Raw genomic sequence first — 20165 nt, forward strand, 5'->3', positions numbered from 1 at the left:
TAAAATACAATATTAGTGTAAGGCTTTAACAATGCAATTTAGGGAAATTGYTCGCAGTTTTGGTGCGCATAGAAATTAATCATGAGTCATGAGTGCATTCAGGTGTGTGGCGTGCCACATTTTATTCACAATAGACAAACCGGCTCTTTCTGTTCAGAACAACCCAGGGTATGAGGCCATGTCATCTTGTAACTGTACATCAAGCATAGTGATCATAAACATTGATTGTAAAGATATGGAAATGTTAAGTGCACATTTGGACTCACAGGTGTTTGGCATGCTTGTATGACATCAAAGCGGTATTTATTATAATCCTCAACATCTCATCTTTCAAAATACATGGAGTACTCTTAATTTACAGAATTTCCCTTACTCAGGCAACCAAAAATGTGCTAAAGTTGCCCAATTAGTGTGAGGGATTGGGGCAACTTGTCACGCGAGGTGCTCAAGTTTAGTTCGGCTGTCAGTCAAATCCCATAAAGCACTGTGAAGCACAAAGCCTGAGCTCTGATGTCATGTATAGCATGTTACTGTACTGCCACTGCGTTCCAATTTAGGCATTTGTTAGTGCCCAAATCTGCAATTTTCAACCCATACACGAGTAAAAGGTTAAGAATATGATCATGGTTAAGGTTGGTGGTCAAAATGAATTTGTTGCTAGCCTCTATGGTGGGACTTTTCTGGCTGCCTGAGCCCTCCTTTGAATCAACTTCCAATGAAAGACAGTTTTACTGTTGTCTCTGTTGGGGCCTTTCCACAGCTCTGCTACTGAAGGATTTATAGAGACTAACGTGCCCTTGTTTTCTGTTCTGCTTGACTGCACTGACTGACTGAGCTTTATAAGGCATTTGATGATCTCTCCTCACATTGAAACCCAATGTAGTGTTCTGGGCCCTTCGTTTTTATGTGCTGGAGTGCTGGAGAGGGAAGGAGGGGAGAACAGTAGAGGGAGATGGGGAATATGAGGGAAAGAGAAAGGATGGAGGGAGAGCAGAAGTGACATTAAAAAAGGTTAAAGGTGGGGGGCAGGGAAGAGGGCGACAGTAGAGGTAAGTGGGATGGATGGGAAGACGAGAGCAGTGTGACCCTGTGTGTGTTGGCACAGACCGAAGGCTCTTCCTGCTCTGTGTTTCTCTGATCGTGTGTGAAAGAGCTCTGTAATACAGAGCCATCACTGAGTTGACATCAGCTGGAATTTGTACTCCTGTCACTCCTTCTACTCGCATCTAGAATGGGGGAAAACGTGTCCTTGTCCATGATATGGATGTCTGTGTGTGTCCTGTTATATCACTGTGGGTTTAACTAAATGTATGAATATGAAAATGGTGAATGGGATGTAGTTTCTGTCACAGTAAAATACTGAGTTTATATTTTAGTGTCCTCTATGTGCTGTTATGATACTGAAATGTATTGTCTTTCTGCTACCACTCTGGAAACTCGCCACGACTAGAGCCTGATCTCTGACTGTCTCACAGTGGCCAAATCCTTACTGGAAATGTCTAACTCATTTTTTGGGGAACTCTCTCATTGACGGCAGTACAAATAAGTCAGTTACGCAAGTTTGGGTTGAAATTCTCATTGAGGAGTTTTAATGGTACATGACATGGCACGTTTTATGTAGTAATAAAAGTAAGGCTGTGAAGAAACCAYTATGATTTTATTTTATTTTTGTCAAAAATAAACCCCAAACTCTTTGGTCCTTGGAAAAACCTAGCGTATGTGAAATATTGTGTGCTATAGCTTGGAAAATAAATGAATATGACTCTGACATGATGTTTGTTTTCAACATTAGGGCTGTTTTCTGAAAGAAGTTAAATCAGCGTCGTGTTTTGTTTCCTTGCTAACATACTAACGAGTATCGCAATACTGGTATCGTCCCGGCCCTAAATGAAAGCTGATACTACTAATATTAATAACTTTTTCCAAAATAAGACTTGGCACACTACATGGTAGTATGTTTTCCATGAAGTGATGCCTTAAGTCTTATCCAGACCAGTGATGCAGTAGTTTAACCGTGGATCACTTATCTTCTTTAGTCCTTCTCAACTGTACCTTTTTTCTCACAACACCAGACCCTCATAAAGACATTAATGTTGACGTCTTGCGTTAACTCAGCAACTGCGTTTATTTTCAGCAAACTTAACATGTGTAAATATTTGTATGAACATAAGATTAAACAACTGAGACATAAACTGAACAAGTTCCACAGACATGTGACTAACAGAAATTGAATAATGTGTCCCTGAACAAATGGGGGATCAAAATCAAAAGTAACAGTCAGTATCTGGTGTGGCCACCAGCTGCATTAAGTACTGCAGTGCATCTCCTCCTCATGGACTGCACCAGATTTGCCCGTTCTTGCTGTGAGATGTTACCCCACTCTTTCACCAAGGCACCTGCAAGTTCCCGGACATTTCTGGGGGGAATGGCCCTAGCCCTCACCCTCAGATCCAACAGGTTCCAGACATGCTCAATGGGATTGAGATCCGGGCTCTTCGCTMGCCATGGCAGAACACTGACATTCCGGTCTTGCAGGAAATCACGCACAGAACGAGCAGTATGGCTGGTGGCATTGTCATGCTGGAGGGTCATGTCAGGATGAGCCTGCGGGAAGGGTACCACACGAGGGAGGAGGATGTCTTCCCTGTAACYCACAGCATTGAGATTYKCTGCAATGACAACAAGCTCGGTCCAATGATGCTGTGACACACCGCCCCAGACCATGACGGACCCTCCACCTCCAAATCGATCCCTCTCRAGAGTACAGGCCTCGGTGTAACGCTAATTCATTCGACAATAAATACGAATCCAACCATCACCCCTGATGAGACAAAACCACAACTCGTCAGTGAAGAGCACTTTTTGCCAGTCCTGTCTGGTCCAGCGACGGTGGGTTTGTGCCCATAGACGACGTTGTTGCCTGTGATGTCTTGTGAGGACCTGCCTTACAACAGGCCTACAATCCCTCAGTCCAGCCTCTCTCACCTTATTGCGAACAGTCTGAGCACTGATGGAGGAGATTGTGCGTTCCTGGTGTAACTCGGGCAGTTGTTGTTGCCATCTTGTACCTGTCCCGCAGGTGTGATGTTCAGATGTGCAGGTGTTGTTACACGTGGTCTGCCACTGCGAGGACGATCAGCTGTCCGTCCTGTCTCCCTGTAGCGCTGTCTTAGGTGTCTCACAGTACAGACATTGCAATTTATTGCCCTGGCCACATCTGCAGTCCTCATGCCTCCTTGCAGCCTGCCTAAGGCACGTTCACGCAGATGAGCAGGGAACCTGGGCATCTTTCTTTTGGTGTTCTTCATAGTCCGTAGAAAGGCCTCTCTAGTGTCCTAAGTTTTCTTAACTGTGACCTTAATTGCCTACCATCTGTAAGCTGTTAGTATCTTAACGACCGTTCCACAGGTGCATGTTCATTAATTGTTTATGGTTCATTGAACAAGCATGGGAAACAGTGTTTAAACCCTTTACAATGAAGCTCTGAAGTTATTTGAATTTTCCGAATTTTCTTTGACGATTTTTTCCCAAAGTGAAAACAGCGCCCCCGTATTGACAAGAATGCAACCGCTGTGTCAGATTTCAAAAAGCTTTACGGCAAAACACAATATTCAATCATCTGAAAACAGCGTTCAGCCACAAAAGCAAGCTATACAGTTACCTGCCAAATTGTGCATTCAACAAAACTCATAAAAAGCATTATAAATCTTCACTTACCTTTGCTGATCTTCGTCGGAATGCATTCCCAGGACTCCCACAAGAAATGTTTGTGTTTGTTTTGTTCGGTAATGTCCATCATTTATGTCCAAATAGCTATTTTTGTTAGCGTGTTTGGTAAACAAATCCAACGTCAGGAAGCGCGTTCACTAAAAGCAGACGAAATGTCCAAAAGTTCCGTAACAGTCAGTAGAAACATGTCAAACGATGTATTGAATCAGTCTTTAGAATGTTTTTAACATAAATCTTGAATAACGTTCCAACCGGAGAATTTCATTGACTTCAGATGTGCGATGGAACAGAGCTCCCTCATGTGAACGCGCATGGTCAGGTCATGATTGACCTGACTAATTCCTGTCTCCTTCGGCCCCACTTCACAGTAGAGGCATCAGACAAGGTTCTACAGACAGTTGACATCTAGTGGAAGCCGTAGGAAGTGCAAACTCATCCATATCTCGCTGTGAATTCAATAGGATCTTGGTTGAAAATCGACCAGCCTCAGAATTTTTTCTCAGGTTTTTGCCTGCCATATGAGTTCTGTTATACTCAGACATCATTCAAACAGTTTTAGAAACTTCAGAGTGTTTTCTATCCAATACGAATAATAATATGCATATATTAGCGACTGAGGAGCAGGCAGTTTACTATGGGCACCTTTCATCCAAGCTACTCATTACTGCCCCTGCAGCCATAAGAAGTTAACTGTAAATAGCTCTGTATAATGAGATATGACCCGAGGATTTATATTGGTATCGCTGTTTTAGAATATACTTCTCTAATCAGCATAAAACACATTGTAACTGTGTGTGCAAGTTGGTTGCATTGAAGAGCAGACCATTTGGGATTAGCCTCATCTCATAGCAGAGTGATTAAATCCAAAATTATTGCTTTTATTCAAGGACACCGTGGCCCGTTAACAATAATGTTTTTTCCATAACTGCCGTGTCTGTCTTTGTGGGATTACAGCAGACATGACTATTATGGTTGTGATGCAACATGCATGAACTGACATGGAACAGGTGGATGGAGGTGAGCCTGGAACGAAGGCTTCTCCCGAGAGGCAGCAAGAGAGGTGGAGATAGATGGTGCTACTCACAGCCATTATAGTGCTACTCACAACCAAGCCACAGAGAGAAGAATGTATTGATGGACTGACTGTTTTATCTGTAGTACTGTGAGTGTCTTCTCTTAGATGTCCATGTCTACCTGTCCAGTAGAACAGGGAATCATCCTCCATCTATTCATCATGTGACATCACAGCGACATCCAGGTCTGTCTCCCTCAACAGCTTCTGGCTGCTGGAGATGTTTTCTGGGAAAAATGTTACAAAAAGAAAGACTGGTTCATAGAGAGGGAGGAAAGGGGAGAGGGATGAGGGAAAGAAAAGTGGTTGAGCTGCTGAAAACATGTAACTGAAGCAATGTATTTCTAGTCTAGTTTACAAGTGTTGTTAAATTCAAAGTTAGTTCTAGCAGAGGCCCGTGTTTTGTTCTGCTTAGAGGAGTGTGATGTGGGTCTGACTGGATCCTGTCTGGAGAACAGGCAATGATACAGAGGGGAGAGGATACTCTGGTAGAGGCTGCAGACAGACCCCTGGCTCAGGAGATGGGCGGTGCCCCACTCTAGACCCTGTCATCTGCAGATATCACCTCATCCTCTTGTCTCTCTGTCCTCTCTCTCTCTCCCCCACCCCTCCATCTCTCTGTAGCTTCATCTCTCTCCATATGCTCAGTGATCGCTGTCTGTTCTGGGGCTGAAACATGAACAGAGCAAGAGAGGAAAAGAGTCATGTTTTTACCTTGTGGTTACATAAACAACATTAGAAGTAAATTATGTTTTGTCAGGAAGAGATTGTTTTGGCTTGTAGGGAAGCGGCATCACTGACATTTTAATACGTACCACTGCGAAGTATGCAACTTCTCTTAGAAGTCTGTACCCAACACACACAGTCAGACACTCACTGGAAATGGGAAACACACAACTTTTAGTTTAAACATGACACACACAGGCAGTGTGTTGCTTTTAAAAACAGTTTATTTGAGTAGAGCATTTCAGCTTACTGTGTGTGTTTATTTGTGTCCAATCACGTCGTTCCCCTCCTACCATTTTATGAGCCATGACATTACCTGTGTGGGAAAGTGAACAGGGCCTGGTTTCCCGCTAGCGATGGAACTTTCCTTCAATATGATTGAAATAGGCCTATAGCCTACTGTTTATAAACTGAGTGTACAAAACATTATGAACATTCTTTCCGTGACGTAGACTGACCAGGTGAAATCTGGAAATGATTTCTATGATCCCTTACTGGTGTCACTTGTTAAATCCACCTAATCAGTGTAGATGAAGGGGAATAGACCGGTTAAAGAAGGGTTGAGACATGCATTGTGTATGTATGCCATTCAGAGGGTGAATGGGCAAGATAAAATATTCAAGTGCCTTTGAACAGGTTACGSTTCTAAGCTGTGGTGTAAAGTACTTAAGTAAAAATACTTGAAAGTACTACTTAAGTTGTTTTTTCTTTTACTCCAGTACTTTCCTAAAGAAATATACTTTTTACACCATACATTGTCCCTGACACTCAAAAGTACCAGTTACATCTAGAATGCTTAGCAGGACAGGAAACTTGTCTAATTTACGGACTTCTCAAGAGAACATCTGTGGTCATCTGATGCGGTGGACTCACTAAACATAAATACTTTGTTTGTAAATTGTCTGAGTGTTGGAGTGTCCCTGGCTATCAGTAAAAAAAAGCATCTAACGGCGCCCTTAATTGTTCTAAGAGTGGTGTGAGGCAGCCGTTACGTTACGATCGTTTTCAAGTGCAACATTAACGATGGTTTTGGGGAAACGMCTCGGCGATTTAACAATGCTCCTACGAAGGATATAGCGATGAACTTAGCCTGAAGATGCTTTTGGGAAACCGGCCCAGGACAGTAGTAGAACATGCACTACAGGCATTATAGACGGAGTGTCTCTGTGAAACTAATTTCCTACATATCACATAAAACTAGGCATGTAGGGATGCATGCATATTCGCAGGATATGAGCTAGCCACCTAACATAAGACTAGCCAATAGGGGGCTGGAATGTAGGGCTAGGGAATGAGGCACTGTGAGAGATTTATTTTCATAGGCTTTCAATGAGGGGAATGTACAACATACACACACCAATACATAGGGCTTCCTAAAGGCAGATAAGGTAATGGTCTGAATGCCAATCAGGTGTCAGTGCTGTAGGTAATGTTGCTGTGGTATTGAGGCACTCGGCTCATGCAATTAGAAGGGTCTCCTACTGCCTTTCTCCTGGCCTTACAGCACAGACCTGGACCCCTCCATGTAATATTACCTCACACTAACTTCCCATCATGCCTGCTGTCAACCACTCTCGCTCTCTCTTTCTCTTTCCCCTCTCCATCTCTCCACAAGCTGTAGCTGATGCCCCCCTCACTCTCTCTCTAACCCGCTCTCTCTCCCTCATCCCACTCTTCTCAGCTGTAGCTGATGCCCCCACTCACTTGCTCTCTACCGCTCTCTCTCCCTCATCCCACTTCTCATCTGTAGCTGATGCCCCCTCACTTCCTCTCTCTAACGCTCTTGCTCCCTCCATTCCCACTCTTCTATCTGTAGCTGATGCCCCCCTCACATCTCGCTCTCTAACCCTGCTCTCTCTCGCCTCAGTACCCACTCTTCTCCTTGTAGCTGATGCCCCCCTAACTCTCTCTCTAACCCGCTCTTTCTCTCCTCATCCCACTCTTCTCATCTGTAGCTGATGGCCCCTCACTCTCTCTAACACGCTCTTCTCTCCCCTATCCCACTTTCTAGCTGTAGCTGATGCCCCCTCACTCTCGTCTTAACGCTACTGCTCTCTCTCCCTCATCCCACTCTTCTCAAGCTGTAGCTGATGCGCGCCTTCACTCTCTCTAACCGCTCTCTCTCCCTCATCCACTCTTTCTCAGCTGTAGCTGATGCCCCCCTCACTCTCTCTCTACCCGCTCTCTCTCCCTCATCCCACTCTTCTCAGCTGTAGCTGATGCCCCTCACTTGCCTGAACCGTCTCTCTCCTCATCCCACTTTCTCAGCTGTAGCTGATGCCCACTCTCTCTCTAACCGCTCTCTCTCTCTCATCCCACTCTTCTCAGCTGTAGTATGCCCCTCACTCTCTCTCTAACCGCTCTTCTCTCCTCATCCCACTCTTCTCATCTGTAGCTGATGCCCCCTCACTGCCTCTCTAACCCGCTCTCTTCGCGCTCATACGCACTCTTCTCATCTTGGAGCTGATGCCCCCCTCACTCTCTCTCTAACCCGCTCGTCTCTCCCTCATCCCACTCTTCAATCTGTAGCTATGCCCCTCAGTCTCTCTCTAACCCGCTCTCTCTCCCTCATCCCCTCTTCTCACTGTTAGCTGATGCCCCCCTCACTCTCTCTCTAACCCTCTCTCCCTCATCCCACTCTTCTCATCTGTAGCTGATGCCCCCCTCCTCTCTCTCTAACCCGCTCTTTCTCCCTCATCCCACTCTTTCTATCTGTAGCTGATGCCCCCCCTCACTCTCTCTCTAACCCGCTCTCTCTCCCTATCCCACTCTTCTCATCTTGTAGCTGATGCCCCCTCACTCTCTCTCTAACCCGCTCTCTCTCCCTCATCCCACTCTTCTCCTGTACTGATGCCCCCCTCACTCTCTCTCTAACCCGCTCTCTCCCTCATCCCACTCTTCTCAGCTGTAGCTGATGCCCCCTCACTTGCTCTCTAACCGCTCTCTCTCCCTCATCCCACTCTTCTCATCTTAGCTGGATGCCCCCTCACTCTCTCTAACCCGCTCTTTCTCCCTCTATCCCACTCTTCTCAGCTGTAGCTGATGCCCCCTCACTTCCTCTAACCCGCTCTCTCTCCTCATCCCACTCTTCTCACTGTAGCTGATGCCCCCTCACTTTCTCTCTATACCGCTCTCTCTCCTCATCCACTCTTTCTCAGCTGTAGCTGATGCCCCCCTCACTTCTCTCTAACCCGCTCTCTCTCCTCATCCCACTCTTCTCAGCTGTAGCTGATGCCCCCCTCACTCTTCTCTAACCGCTCTCTCTCCCCTCATCCCACTCTTCTTCAGCGTAGCTGATGCCCCCCTCACTCTCTCTCTAACCCGCTCTTTCTCCCTCATCCCACTCTTCTCATCTGTAGCTGATGCCCCCCTCACTCTCTCTCTAAACCGCTCTTTCTCCCTCATCCCACCTTTCTCATCTGTAGTGATGCCCCCTCACTTCTCTCTAACCCGCTCCTCTCTCCCTCATCCCACTTTCTTTCATCTGTAGCTGATGCCCCCTCACTCTCTCTCTAACCCGCTCTCTCTCCCTCATCCCACTCTTCTATCTGTAGCTGATGCCCCCCTCACTCTCTCTCTAACCCGCTCTCTCTCCCTCATCCCACTCTTCTCATGTAGCTGATGCCCCCCTTCACTCTCTCTCTAACCCCTCTCTCTCCCTCATCCACTCTTCTCACTGTAGCTGATGCCCCCTCACTCTCTCTCTAACCGCTCTTTCTCCTCATCCCACTCTTCTCAGCTGTGCTGATGCCCCCCCTCACTCTCTCTCTAACCCGCTCTCTCTCCCTCATCCCACTCTTCTCATCTGTAGCTGATGCCCCCCTCACTCTCTCTCTAACCCGCTCTCTCTCCCTCATCCCACTCTTCTCAGCTGTAGCTGATGCCCCCCTCACTCTCTCTAACCCGCTCTCTCTCCCTCATCCCACTCTTCTCAGCTGTAGCTGATGCCCCCTCACTCTCTCTCTAACCCGCTCTCTTCTCCCTCATCCCACTCTTCTCATCTGTAGCTGATGCCCCCCTCACTCTCTCTCTAACCCGCTCTTTCTCCTCATCCCACTCTTCTCATCTGTAGCTGATGCCCCCCTCACTCTCTCTCTAACCCGCTCTCTCTCCCTCATCCCACTCTTCTCAGCTGTAAGCTGATGCCCCCCTCACTTCTCTCTAACCCGCTCTCTCTCCCTCATCCCACTCTTCTCAGCTGTAGCTGATGCCCCCTCACTCTCTCTCTAACCCCTCTCTCTCCTATACTCCATCTTCTCATCGCTGTAGCTGATGCCCCCTCACTCTCTCTCTAAACCCGCTCTCTCCCTCATCCCACTTCTTCATCTGTAGCTGATGCCCCCTCACTCTCTCTCTAACCCGCTCTCTCCCTCATCCCACTCTTCTCAGCTGTAGCTGATGCCCCCTCATCTCTCTCCTAACCCGTCTCTCTCCCTCATCCACTCTTTCGTCTTGTAGCTGATGCCCCCCTCACTCTCTCTCTAACCCGCTCTCTCTCCCTCATCCCACTCTTCTCATCTGTAGCTGATGCCCCTCACTCTCTCTCTAACCCGCTCTCCTCCCTCATCCCACTCTTCTCAGCTGTAGCTGATGCCCCCTCACTCTCTCTCTAACCCGCTCTCTCCCTCATCCCACTCTTCTCATCTGTAGCTGATGCCCCTCCTCTTCTCTCTTACCCCTCTCTCTCCCTCATCCCACTCTTTTCAGCTGTAGCTGATGCCCCCCTCACTCTCTCTCTAACCCGCTCTCTCTCCTCATCCACTCTTCTCAGCTGTTAGCTGATGCCCCCCTCACTCTCTCTAACCGCTCTCTCCCTCATCCACTCTTCTCACTGTAGCTGATGCCCCCTCACTTGCTCTCTAACCCGCTCTCTCTCCCTTCATCCACTCTTCTCAGCGTTTTAGCTGATGCCCCCTCACCTCTCTCTAACCCGCTCTCTCTCCCTCATCCCACTCTTCTCAGCTGTAGCTGATGCCCCCTCACTCTCTCTCTAACCCGCTCTCTTCCCTCATCCCACTCTTCTCAGCGTAGCTGATGCCCCCCCTCACTTCTCTTCTAACCCGCTCTCTCTCCCTCATCCCACTCTTCTCAGCTTGCGGATGCCCCCTCACTTCTCTCTAACCCGCTCTCTCTCCCTCATCCCACTCTTCTCAGCTGTAGCTGATGCCCCCCTCACTCTCTCTCTAACCGCTCTCTCTCCCTCATCCCACTCTTCTCACTTAGCTGATGCCCCCTCACTCTCTCTCTAACCCGCTCTCTCTCCCTCATCCCACTCTTCTCAGCTGTAGCTTGTGCCCCCCTCACTTCTCTCTAACCCGCTCTTCTCCCTCATCCCACTCTTCTCACTGTAGCTGATGCCCCCCTCACTTCTCTCTAACCCGCTCTTCTCTCCTCATCCCACTCTTCTCATCTGTAGCTGATGCCCCCCTCACTCTCTTCTCTAAACCCGCTCTCTCTCCCTCATCCCACTCTTCTCATCTGTAGCTGATGCCCCCTCACTGCTCTCTCTAAACCCGCTCTCTTCTCCCTCATCCCACTCTTCTCAGCTCTCAGCTGATGCCCCCCTCACTGTGCTCTCTAACCGCTCTCTCTCCCTCATCCCACTCTTCTCACTGTAGCTGATGCGCCCCCCTCACTCTCTCTCTAACCCGCTCTCTCTCCCTCATCCCACTCTTCTCAGCTGTAGCTGATGCTCTTTAAGTCCACAGGGTGTGTGGAGCTCCAGGTTTCCACTGTGTTGACTGAAACAAGGCCCAGAGCAGAGAAGTGGCGGTGGTATCTTACATTAGCTCAGCTCTGTTAGTGGTTTGGCAAGAGTTGATTTCGCTGTGTGTGTGTACTTGAAAATGCATGCTGTGGACTCATCCGTGTGTTAGCCAGAGTTGTGTACTTGACTGTATGTCTGATTTAGCGATGGAAAGCTTTGAGGTGAGGGTAGGGCTGGGACCAACGTCAACTGCCAAGGCAACCAGTGCCTTTCAAGTAATGATCCCGAATTTGTTGTAAAAAGCAATTTTTCTGCTTTAAGCTCAAAGGCATTGGCACCAATTCGACAATGGCATGGCACAGACATGACCAAGTGACAATTGTAAGTAACGCAACAGCTATGTGGTAGGTTAATATCATTGATTGATTCTGACTGATTGATTCTAGTACTTTATCTCTAGGCCTTGACGATGTGGATACTAGCTAAACCCATCTAAGAAGGATTTTACAGAGGAGATCTTAGTCGCACAATTTTACGTCTAACTATATTTGGTGCAGAGTTTCTCAATGAAAACATTTGCATTAAAACAAGTAATCTCGTCATTACTGAAGAATCCCTGCTGTTGAACAATCACAGACGAAAGGGCGTAGACTTGTTTGGGCAGCCAAAAAGGTTGTCTGCCCGAACAACTGAAAACCCTTAACGAAGTCCAAAACTAATAAAAACATCACTATGTCATCATAATATATGCACAAACTCACCCGAACTCTTTCAGCTGGGAAGCATGCGGACGCCTTTAGTCAGTCTCCCAGTGGCATATTCCAATGTGGGAGCCTCTATTAGGAGATGGGGAAGGAGAACACTGGAGGCGTGAATAACAAGAGCGGGATAGAGGGTTTGCGAGACAGGTAGAGGTGGGCGCATGTTTAAAGAGGAATGTAGGTTAAATTAATGAGTCGTAAGTGACTTAACTACTGGGCTAACACACACACAGTTGGTTCTCTCTTAGTGGTGTAGAGTGTCTGTCAGGGCAGAAGTTTAACAGTTTACTGAAGCCTGCTGAAAGCTGCTGTCAGGAGGCTCTGGACTCCTCACCACCTCCTCGCTCTCTCTCTCCACTCCACTCCGACCTGCCAACTCCCACTTGTTCYCCTTCAAACACACACAGAGACATTGCGTATGTTTCTTTGCGACGGCTCACTGGCCCGGGGGGTGGTGGAGGAGGAGGAGGTTGCCTCCAGACAGCCAGTGTCAGAGGAGGTCATCAGGAGAGTAGTTCAGCTGATTAGTAGAGATTACACCACATTTTCCTGCTCTTCAATCAATGTGTCCCTGATAGTATCCCTGGCCCCTGATCCAGTCTGCTGTGCCCAGAGAAGTCTCTCCTCCCCTGCTGTCTGTGTGTGTGGTCTCGCCCCTCAGTTCTGGTACAGGGCCTGTCCAAGGGCACTAGTATCTGACTGATCCCCTCTGATTACTGGGATGATTGTTCACCCTCTGCTCCGAGGAAGCACAAGGTGGTGCAGAGTTTGATAGATTTGATTTTAATTTATTCTGTAGTTAAAAGTCGTATGCTGCTCAGCCGGAGGGAACATTGGTGTTCCTATATGCCCTGTACCCCTTCTCTCTCTGAACTGTTAAGAACAAACTGGGTTTGTCTTTTGTGGAAAACATTAACTCTTTACTACTTTCAAGACCGACTGTGAAAGTTGTTTTAAATCTGTGTGTGTGACTGCTTTAGGATCTGTTGTGTGTTTGGGTGTGTCATGTCATTCTGACAGACACACACAATCTCTTATCTGATTGTGTGTTTGTGTCTGTTCTATCTCTTAACTGAGTGTTTGTGTGTTTAGGAGCTGTCGAGTTGTGGCTGGAACAAGAAGGAGAAGCACAGCTCTGCCCCCAATGCTGTGGCCTTCACCCGCAGATTCAACCAGGTAACACACACACACACAAACACACACAGAGAGAGGCAGGCAGAAAAGCGGGGGGGTGGATAGGGGGAGTAATGTACCCCTAGAGCTGAGTTATGAGCCTTCAGTCTTGGCTAGCAGGTAATGGAGCGATTACATCCTCTCTTCACCTCATCCCCTCTTCCCTAATCCTTTGTTTTGGAGCTTGGAGGATGTCATGGTAACAAAACGTACCTCCTGCTGACTTGTTGACTCATCTCCTATAGGGAACACACACTCAAACCCCGTCTGTCTCATTGTTTAGCCTCATCAGACTGATATGGCTAATGAAGGCTCAGAAGAGACCTTCGACTCCTTCCCTCACTGTCTCTGGTGTTTAACTTTTTGGACACATTTCTTTGTGGTCTGAGAATGTGTTTGTGCATGGTTTTAGTATGTGTGCGTGAGTATAATTGAGTGTGTGTGGGGCCCACACACTCAGTGCCCTGTGAAGTCATCCACAGGAAGCTCTCATGACGTACAGGTGGCCTTCACCTTTAATCCTGCTCTTTCTGCCCCTTCCCTCTCTCCAATCTCCCCAGTCTCTCCCTGACCATTTAAGTGTCTTTAAGACCTTGCGGTCTCCGTATGAGATTATGTTAGAGGAATGTGTTTCTATGGAAACTTCCCCATTTCTAGGCTAGCCCAAACAGCCTTTACAGATGTTAGTTCGCTGTACACCACAGGGCTGGCCGACAAGCAGCAGGCAGACGGGCATCAGTGAAGGAAAGTGAGCCTTGTGAATAATGGGGCTTGGACAGGGAGAAGAGGCAGTCCCGGAGATGCTCCTGTCTTTGTACTCTTCCTTTAACTCTGTTATTGGCAGCAGTCTTTGGATGACAAGGGGACGTCTGCATTCTTTCAGTCTAGTACTGCTCAAGTCGAAATCAACCCGTAGCTAGCTCCATACTGCGTAGGTATGACTTCATGTTTATCTGAAAACACTGGATTAATGGAAGCAGTAAGGTAATTGTTCAACCTTGCACTCTGATAAAGGTTTTGGATTGAGTGTATAGGTTGGTATGACTGGAGAGGGGTAGCTGTTGAGTGGGATGTAGTGGAGAGTTGGGTACAGGGATGGAGAGGGGTAGCTGTTGAGTGGGATGTAGTGGAGAGTTGGGTACAGGGATGGAGAGGGGTAGAGAAAGTTCTGGGTGGATGGTGCCTGAGAGGAGGCTGTTTCATTAACCTAGTCCAGTTTCCCATAATGTAGGATCAGACTCTTTAGGTGGGTCACAGCCAGTACCACCGGGTGGCTACTTTAGACCGGGTCATGGTTTGAATTACACTTCAGTTTGTTTAGTGAGTCACTAGAAGTAGTTGAAGGCATCAGCCACTAACCTAACCCTAGCCAGGCCCAGCTGTAGCCTCTTCAGCACTCCTTACCCAGGCAGTGAGAGGGAGCTATCGTGAACTGCTTTTATGAGGGACTCAGCCACATTACAGAGCTAATCTACAGCTATCAGCTGGTGTCTCTATGTTCCAAACTATTTATGATGAAACAGCAGAGCTTTATAAGACCATAAACACTACAGGAAAGACAACTAAGAGCCTCTGCTTTTTCCTCTGGCCTGTAGAGTGCACACACATAGACAGAGAGAGAGAGAGAGAGACACAGAGCACCTGTGTTGTAACAGCTGCCAGAAGCAGCAGGGTGATTTACAGTGACATGAGGACAGTGTAGTGGCCATATTGGACAGGCCTATAAACCTTCTCTGCTGGGAGTAGTATTACAAGGCTGCTGCAGCTTTAGCTGGATATTATATGAGACTTTAGTGGCTTATATCACCACTGACCGCTGTGTTTGCACTGCACCTGTGGCTGAGGGCAGGTGTGTGCGTGCTAGAGGGAAGAGCTTGTTCAGGTGAACAGTACTGCCTCACTGTATTATGGGATTAGTTTTATTAGTGGATCTCCATTCTCTCTCTGTCTGCTGGTCTCTCTCTTTTCTCTCTCTTTCTGTTATTTACTGCAGTGTTTTAGATTCTAGCCTGTGCCCCCTCCTGTTTACTATTCCCTTCGTCTTGACTTCCATGGAGCAAAAACACGGACTTTTCTGAGAAGAGGTACTCAAACCAGATGCAGGCCAGTGAATAACTTGACGTTTTGAAAGAGAGTCAAGGTGCATGGACATCTCCTGAGCCAGAGGGTAGTGTAGTGGTGTGACTGTCGCACCAATTGTAGAACCCTTGGTCTGGTTCATAGCGTAGGACCCTTTTGGTGTAGTTCTTCGCATGCTAGGATTTAGAGTCTAGGCTGAAAAAAAGTGATTTTCCTACCCTGCAACTCTTCAACCACTCTAATATCTTACGTTTCTATACAGAGCCACCTGCAGTTAGCTAATATCTCACACTGTCCCTCTGGGGGGGGTTGGTCAGTTTTGTTAACCAGAGCAACCCCCCTCTCCCCCTTCAGCACAGCCCTGCACCGTACAGTAGAACCATAGTCACTCACACTCACACACACACACTCTCTAAAGGTTTGGAGATGGGAAGAGAGAACGTGAGTGGGAGGAATAGCGTGACTCCTGGAGAGATGGAGATAAAGCCAGTGAGTGGGAGAGTAGGCAGTGTAAGAGAGTGATGGTTGCAGAGGAAAAGACTTCAGGGACCATAGGTATTGTGTATAGTTGATGACATTGATGTCTTGGTCTATTACACAGACAGGCTGGATCTATTTCCTTTGTTTGTCCTGTGGTTAGGTGACATCAGCGCTCTAGATCTCTCATCTTGGATCTGCCCTGATCTCTCTCTCTCGAACAGTGTACAGACAGCTGTAGACTATAAAAGACTCAGGAGGCCTGATATCAGCTTATTCTTTCCCCATTACTTCTCATCTTTCTTTCCTCTCTCATGAGGGCTGTTGGACCAGATGCTGTCTGATTTATTGACCTTATTTGCTTTGCTATGAGAGGAGATCTGTGCATGTGTGAGAGAGAGCTCTTGGCCAATGGCCATTGATGTCTCGGTCTGATCACTTTGTTCTGTCTGGGGGTTAACACACGCAGACAGAGACGCAGACAGAGACGCAGACAGAGACGCAGACAGAGACGCAGACAGAGACGCAGACAGAGACGCAGACNGAGACGCAGACAGAGACGCAGACAGAGACGCAGACAGAGACGCAGACAGAGACGCAGACAGAGACGCAGACAGAGACGCAGACAGAGACGCAGACGCAGACAGACAGACCTCATTCACTCACAACGTGTCAGGAACCATGGCAGGAACATTGTACGGTACATGATGTTAAATGGCTATTATGGTTAGGTCTCAGCCAGCAATCACATTTATGAGTGTGTGTCTTCTCTGTTGGGAAGTGCTCCTTAACCATCGGTCTGCTTTTTGTTCAGCACTTTGTGCTATGCATTTATTGCCGTTGGTTTATTGTTTTGTGTCTCCAGACGACTTTCTGGGTGGTGAGGGAGATCCTGCATGCTCAGACCCTGAAGATCAGAGCTGAGGTACTCAGTCTCTACATCAGAACTGCCAAGGTACACACACTGTACTCTACTGCTTATGCTCTACAGTAGTACTTTGTGAAGCAAGAACCACAGATTCTTGATTCATATTCACGAGTGGACAGTAAATATATTGTAATGTGAAAGTGTGTGTATTCATCCGTGTTCTCTGTTCCCAACAGAAACTGTGTGACATAAACAACCTGCATGCAGTGATGGCTGTGGTGTCAGGCCTACAAAGCGCTCCCATCTATAGACTCTCCAAGACATGGGCGGTGAGTTACTGTGTCCCTGCAGCTCAAAACAATGATCCTTCTCTAACCTCTCTCTACAACCAACTGAGATGTGTTGACAGTGTGAAGAGCAGTCGCATATGTAAATGGTCCTTCTCTATTTCACCAGTTATTACATTGTCAATACATTGCTGGAATATGTAATGGTCTTGTGTATTGGAAGCATCTGTGCAGAAACCTCAGAACAGAGAGAACCGCGAGAGGGAACGGTCTGATTCTGATCCATCCTCAGACGGACAGAGCCTTGGAGATTAGGGCTGACATAATGACATACTGATGCGGTGATGTCATGGTGGAAATGTAATATTAATGTGAGTGATATAAACCCCAGTAGTCAGCAGTACACACAGCAGACAGCCAGAAAATCCCCTGGACCACTAGACCTGCCTGGCCAGAGAGACCGGCACACCTGCTCCTAGTCAACACACACACACTCTCTCAAATACACTGTGGATAACATTAGGCCGTGGCCAGAGCAGAGCTTATCCCTCACCCAGAGCTCCTGTGGATATCATCAGTAGTGTTATCACGACGTCTCCTGAGACCCTGCTAAGCTGTTATGACAACTGTTGCATTACCACACTGTTGCAATGTGACTTAAGCATTACGATGATCATACCAGATGCATCGTTATTTACCAGCCACATTTGTAAGTGTTTTCCAAACAAGCACGTAGAGAGAAAGTTTGCCAAGTGCGAAAGAAAAGCGGTGCTGCTCTCGGATCAGCTTTTGCCATTCAAATCTTACCTTAACATTGGCATTATTCCACAATACTGACGACAAATCAGCTCCTAGAGCGATATTACCACCTATGACTGCAAATAGGCTATTGAGGCGGCTTATCGTGCTTACCCGATAATAATGCACTAAATCACAGATTGTGCACGTTATTGTGTTCATGTTGTCCCTCATGAAACACATTGAGGCAAAAATTAGACAGTTGTCTTGTTGCAAAATATAACTCAATTGATTGAACATGAAATTGATTTCAATATGATTGAACTTGTAGATACTCGTTAGTATCATGGCAAAGTAACAGAACCCAAAGCTAATTTAACTCCTTCAGGAAAACARCCCTAATGTTGGAAATTAACATCATTGTTGTTATCCAGAGTCACATCAATTTATTGTTAAAGCTATAGCACATAATATTTTAAAGAACCAAAAAGTTTGGTCTGCTTCGTGTTTTCAGTTTTGCCATGGTAAAAATATTGCGATACTGGTATTGTCACGGCGCTAGTATGTGTACAATAACTCAACTCAAACATATTTCTCTGTCTGTCTCTCTAGTTGTTGAGTCGGAAGGACAAAGCAACGTTTGAGCGGTTGGAGTATCTCATGGCCAAAGAAGACAACTACAAGCGCCTGAGAGACTACATACGCAGCCAGAGCATGAACTCCTGCATACCATACCTGGGTAAGACACACACACACTTCCTATTTTAAAGTGACGTTTTCATGAGTCCCCCATATTATGTCCCCAGCAATCACCGATAACCACAATCAGCTGCACCCACTGGTAAAAGTCATCAATTTACAGTATACCTCTTTCCCATTCGTCAGTCTGCCCTCTGAGGGGCAGAGTGAGAGAAAGCGGGGCAGAGATAATGGTGATAATGAAAGGAGTGGAAGAGAAGTTCTTGTCAGGTCCCTGCATGAGGAGTATGTTACCATGTGTTGTTTAGAGCTGGACAAACACATGAGTTATGGAGAAATCATTCAAATCACATTCTAGATTTCCTCTGCTCCATCCTTTTGTTTATTTCCTCTGCTCCATCCTTTTTATGTTTATTTCCTCTGCTCCATCCTTTTTATGTTTATTTCCTCTGCTCCATCCTTATGTTTATTTCCTCTGCTCCATCCTTTTTAAGTTTATTTCCTCTGCTCCATCCTTTTTATGTTTATTTCCTCTGCTCCATCCTTTTGTTTATTTCCTCAGCTGCTCCCCACGTTAATCAAACTTATTTAGGAGTTATAAGTGGTGATGACGGTGGACATCCTGAGTTATCCTCAACCAGTAGCGCCATTTATTTGTTATTTTTCCCTCCTCCTCCCCTCTCTTTTTAAGTTTACTTTCTTCTTTCTCTCTTTGGTCTATCAAGCCCATCAACCTTTGTCAAATGTTCAATTCTCTAGCTCCATCCCTCTCAGGTCAGCTTCGTTGAGCCTTTAGGCTAGTTGCTCAATCCTGCCCTCGCAGTCCACAATCCTCATTGATCGTATTCGCCTCTTCCTCTGCTCCATTCCTTTGTTTGTTCACACCAAGCCTAATCTTGCTACATGTCTCCATCTGACTTTATGTTTCATTTACCTTCCCATGCTTCCCATTGACCTTTATGATATTCCACCCTTTACCCCTCATAGATCTCCAGTCCTTCGATACAACGAGCCACGTCTTACCACTTGTGACGATCTAGCTTTGCCCTTGCTTTAGGCGATCGGCGACTATCCATATACCTTGTCTACCTCACGTCACTCCATCGGCTTTTTCTTATGTCAAGACGGAATGTTTTATTGTTACATCCTACTGCAACAGTCCTGTGTGTCAGGATAGGACTGTACTTTTGACCCTGGTTACCTCCTTATAACACGTTTTTGCTGATGGTTTTTGGAAGTGTGTACCTTGCAATGCCTCGCACCCTACTTTTTTTAAGTATCCAGCGCCGTCTCTCCCGTCATCGTACTGTTCAGATCCTCTGCTCCATTACCTTTTCTTCTCCCATTGGTTATAGTTTGCCTCTCGACATCCATCCTTTGCCGTTTAATTATCAACTGCTCCAACTCCTTTCTTAATAGATTACACGGTTACCCAGCTTGGCTCGTCTGCTAGTTCCTATCTAATATGTCTTATCATTCCTCTGCTGCCGGTTTTGCCCTCACTTATCCCGTGTTTATTGTGCTCCTACTGCCTCCATCTTTGGGTTTTATCCAATTCCCTGCATCGCATACACCTTTCAAAAGGTATAGTTATCCTCTGCTCCACCTTTTTATCCTGCTTTATCTTTTATTTCCTCTGCTCACATCCTTTTTAACGTTTCGAGCTGTATCCTCATGCTTGCCATCATCTTTTTATGTTTATCTTTCCTGCTGCTCACTCCTTTTCGTAATAGTTTAGCTTCCCCTCTGCTCCATCCCTGTATTTACTGTTTTTATTTCGCTCTGCTCCGCATCCTTTTTGTTTACTCTTATCCTCTGCTCCATCCATTCTATTATGATTAATTTCCTA

The 20165-nt window shown here is 46.6% G+C and overlaps 1 protein-coding gene across 1 annotated transcript in view; it reads left to right on the forward strand.

Annotated features, from left to right (window-relative positions):
* Nucleotides 1–20165, forward strand: part of ralgps2 (Ral GEF with PH domain and SH3 binding motif 2) — a 160919-nt gene that overhangs the window by 73943 nt on the left and 66811 nt on the right. Inside the window, 4 exon segments of the mRNA XM_070447612.1 lie at nucleotides 13088–13171; nucleotides 16590–16679; nucleotides 16829–16921; nucleotides 18230–18356. Coding sequence (XP_070303713.1) covers nucleotides 13088–13171; nucleotides 16590–16679; nucleotides 16829–16921; nucleotides 18230–18356 — 394 coding nt within the window.

The sequence above is a fragment of the Salvelinus sp. IW2-2015 genome, linkage group LG16 (assembly GCF_002910315.2).
Source record: "Salvelinus sp. IW2-2015 linkage group LG16, ASM291031v2, whole genome shotgun sequence".
NCBI classification, from domain to species: domain Eukaryota; kingdom Metazoa; phylum Chordata; class Actinopteri; order Salmoniformes; family Salmonidae; genus Salvelinus; species Salvelinus sp. IW2-2015.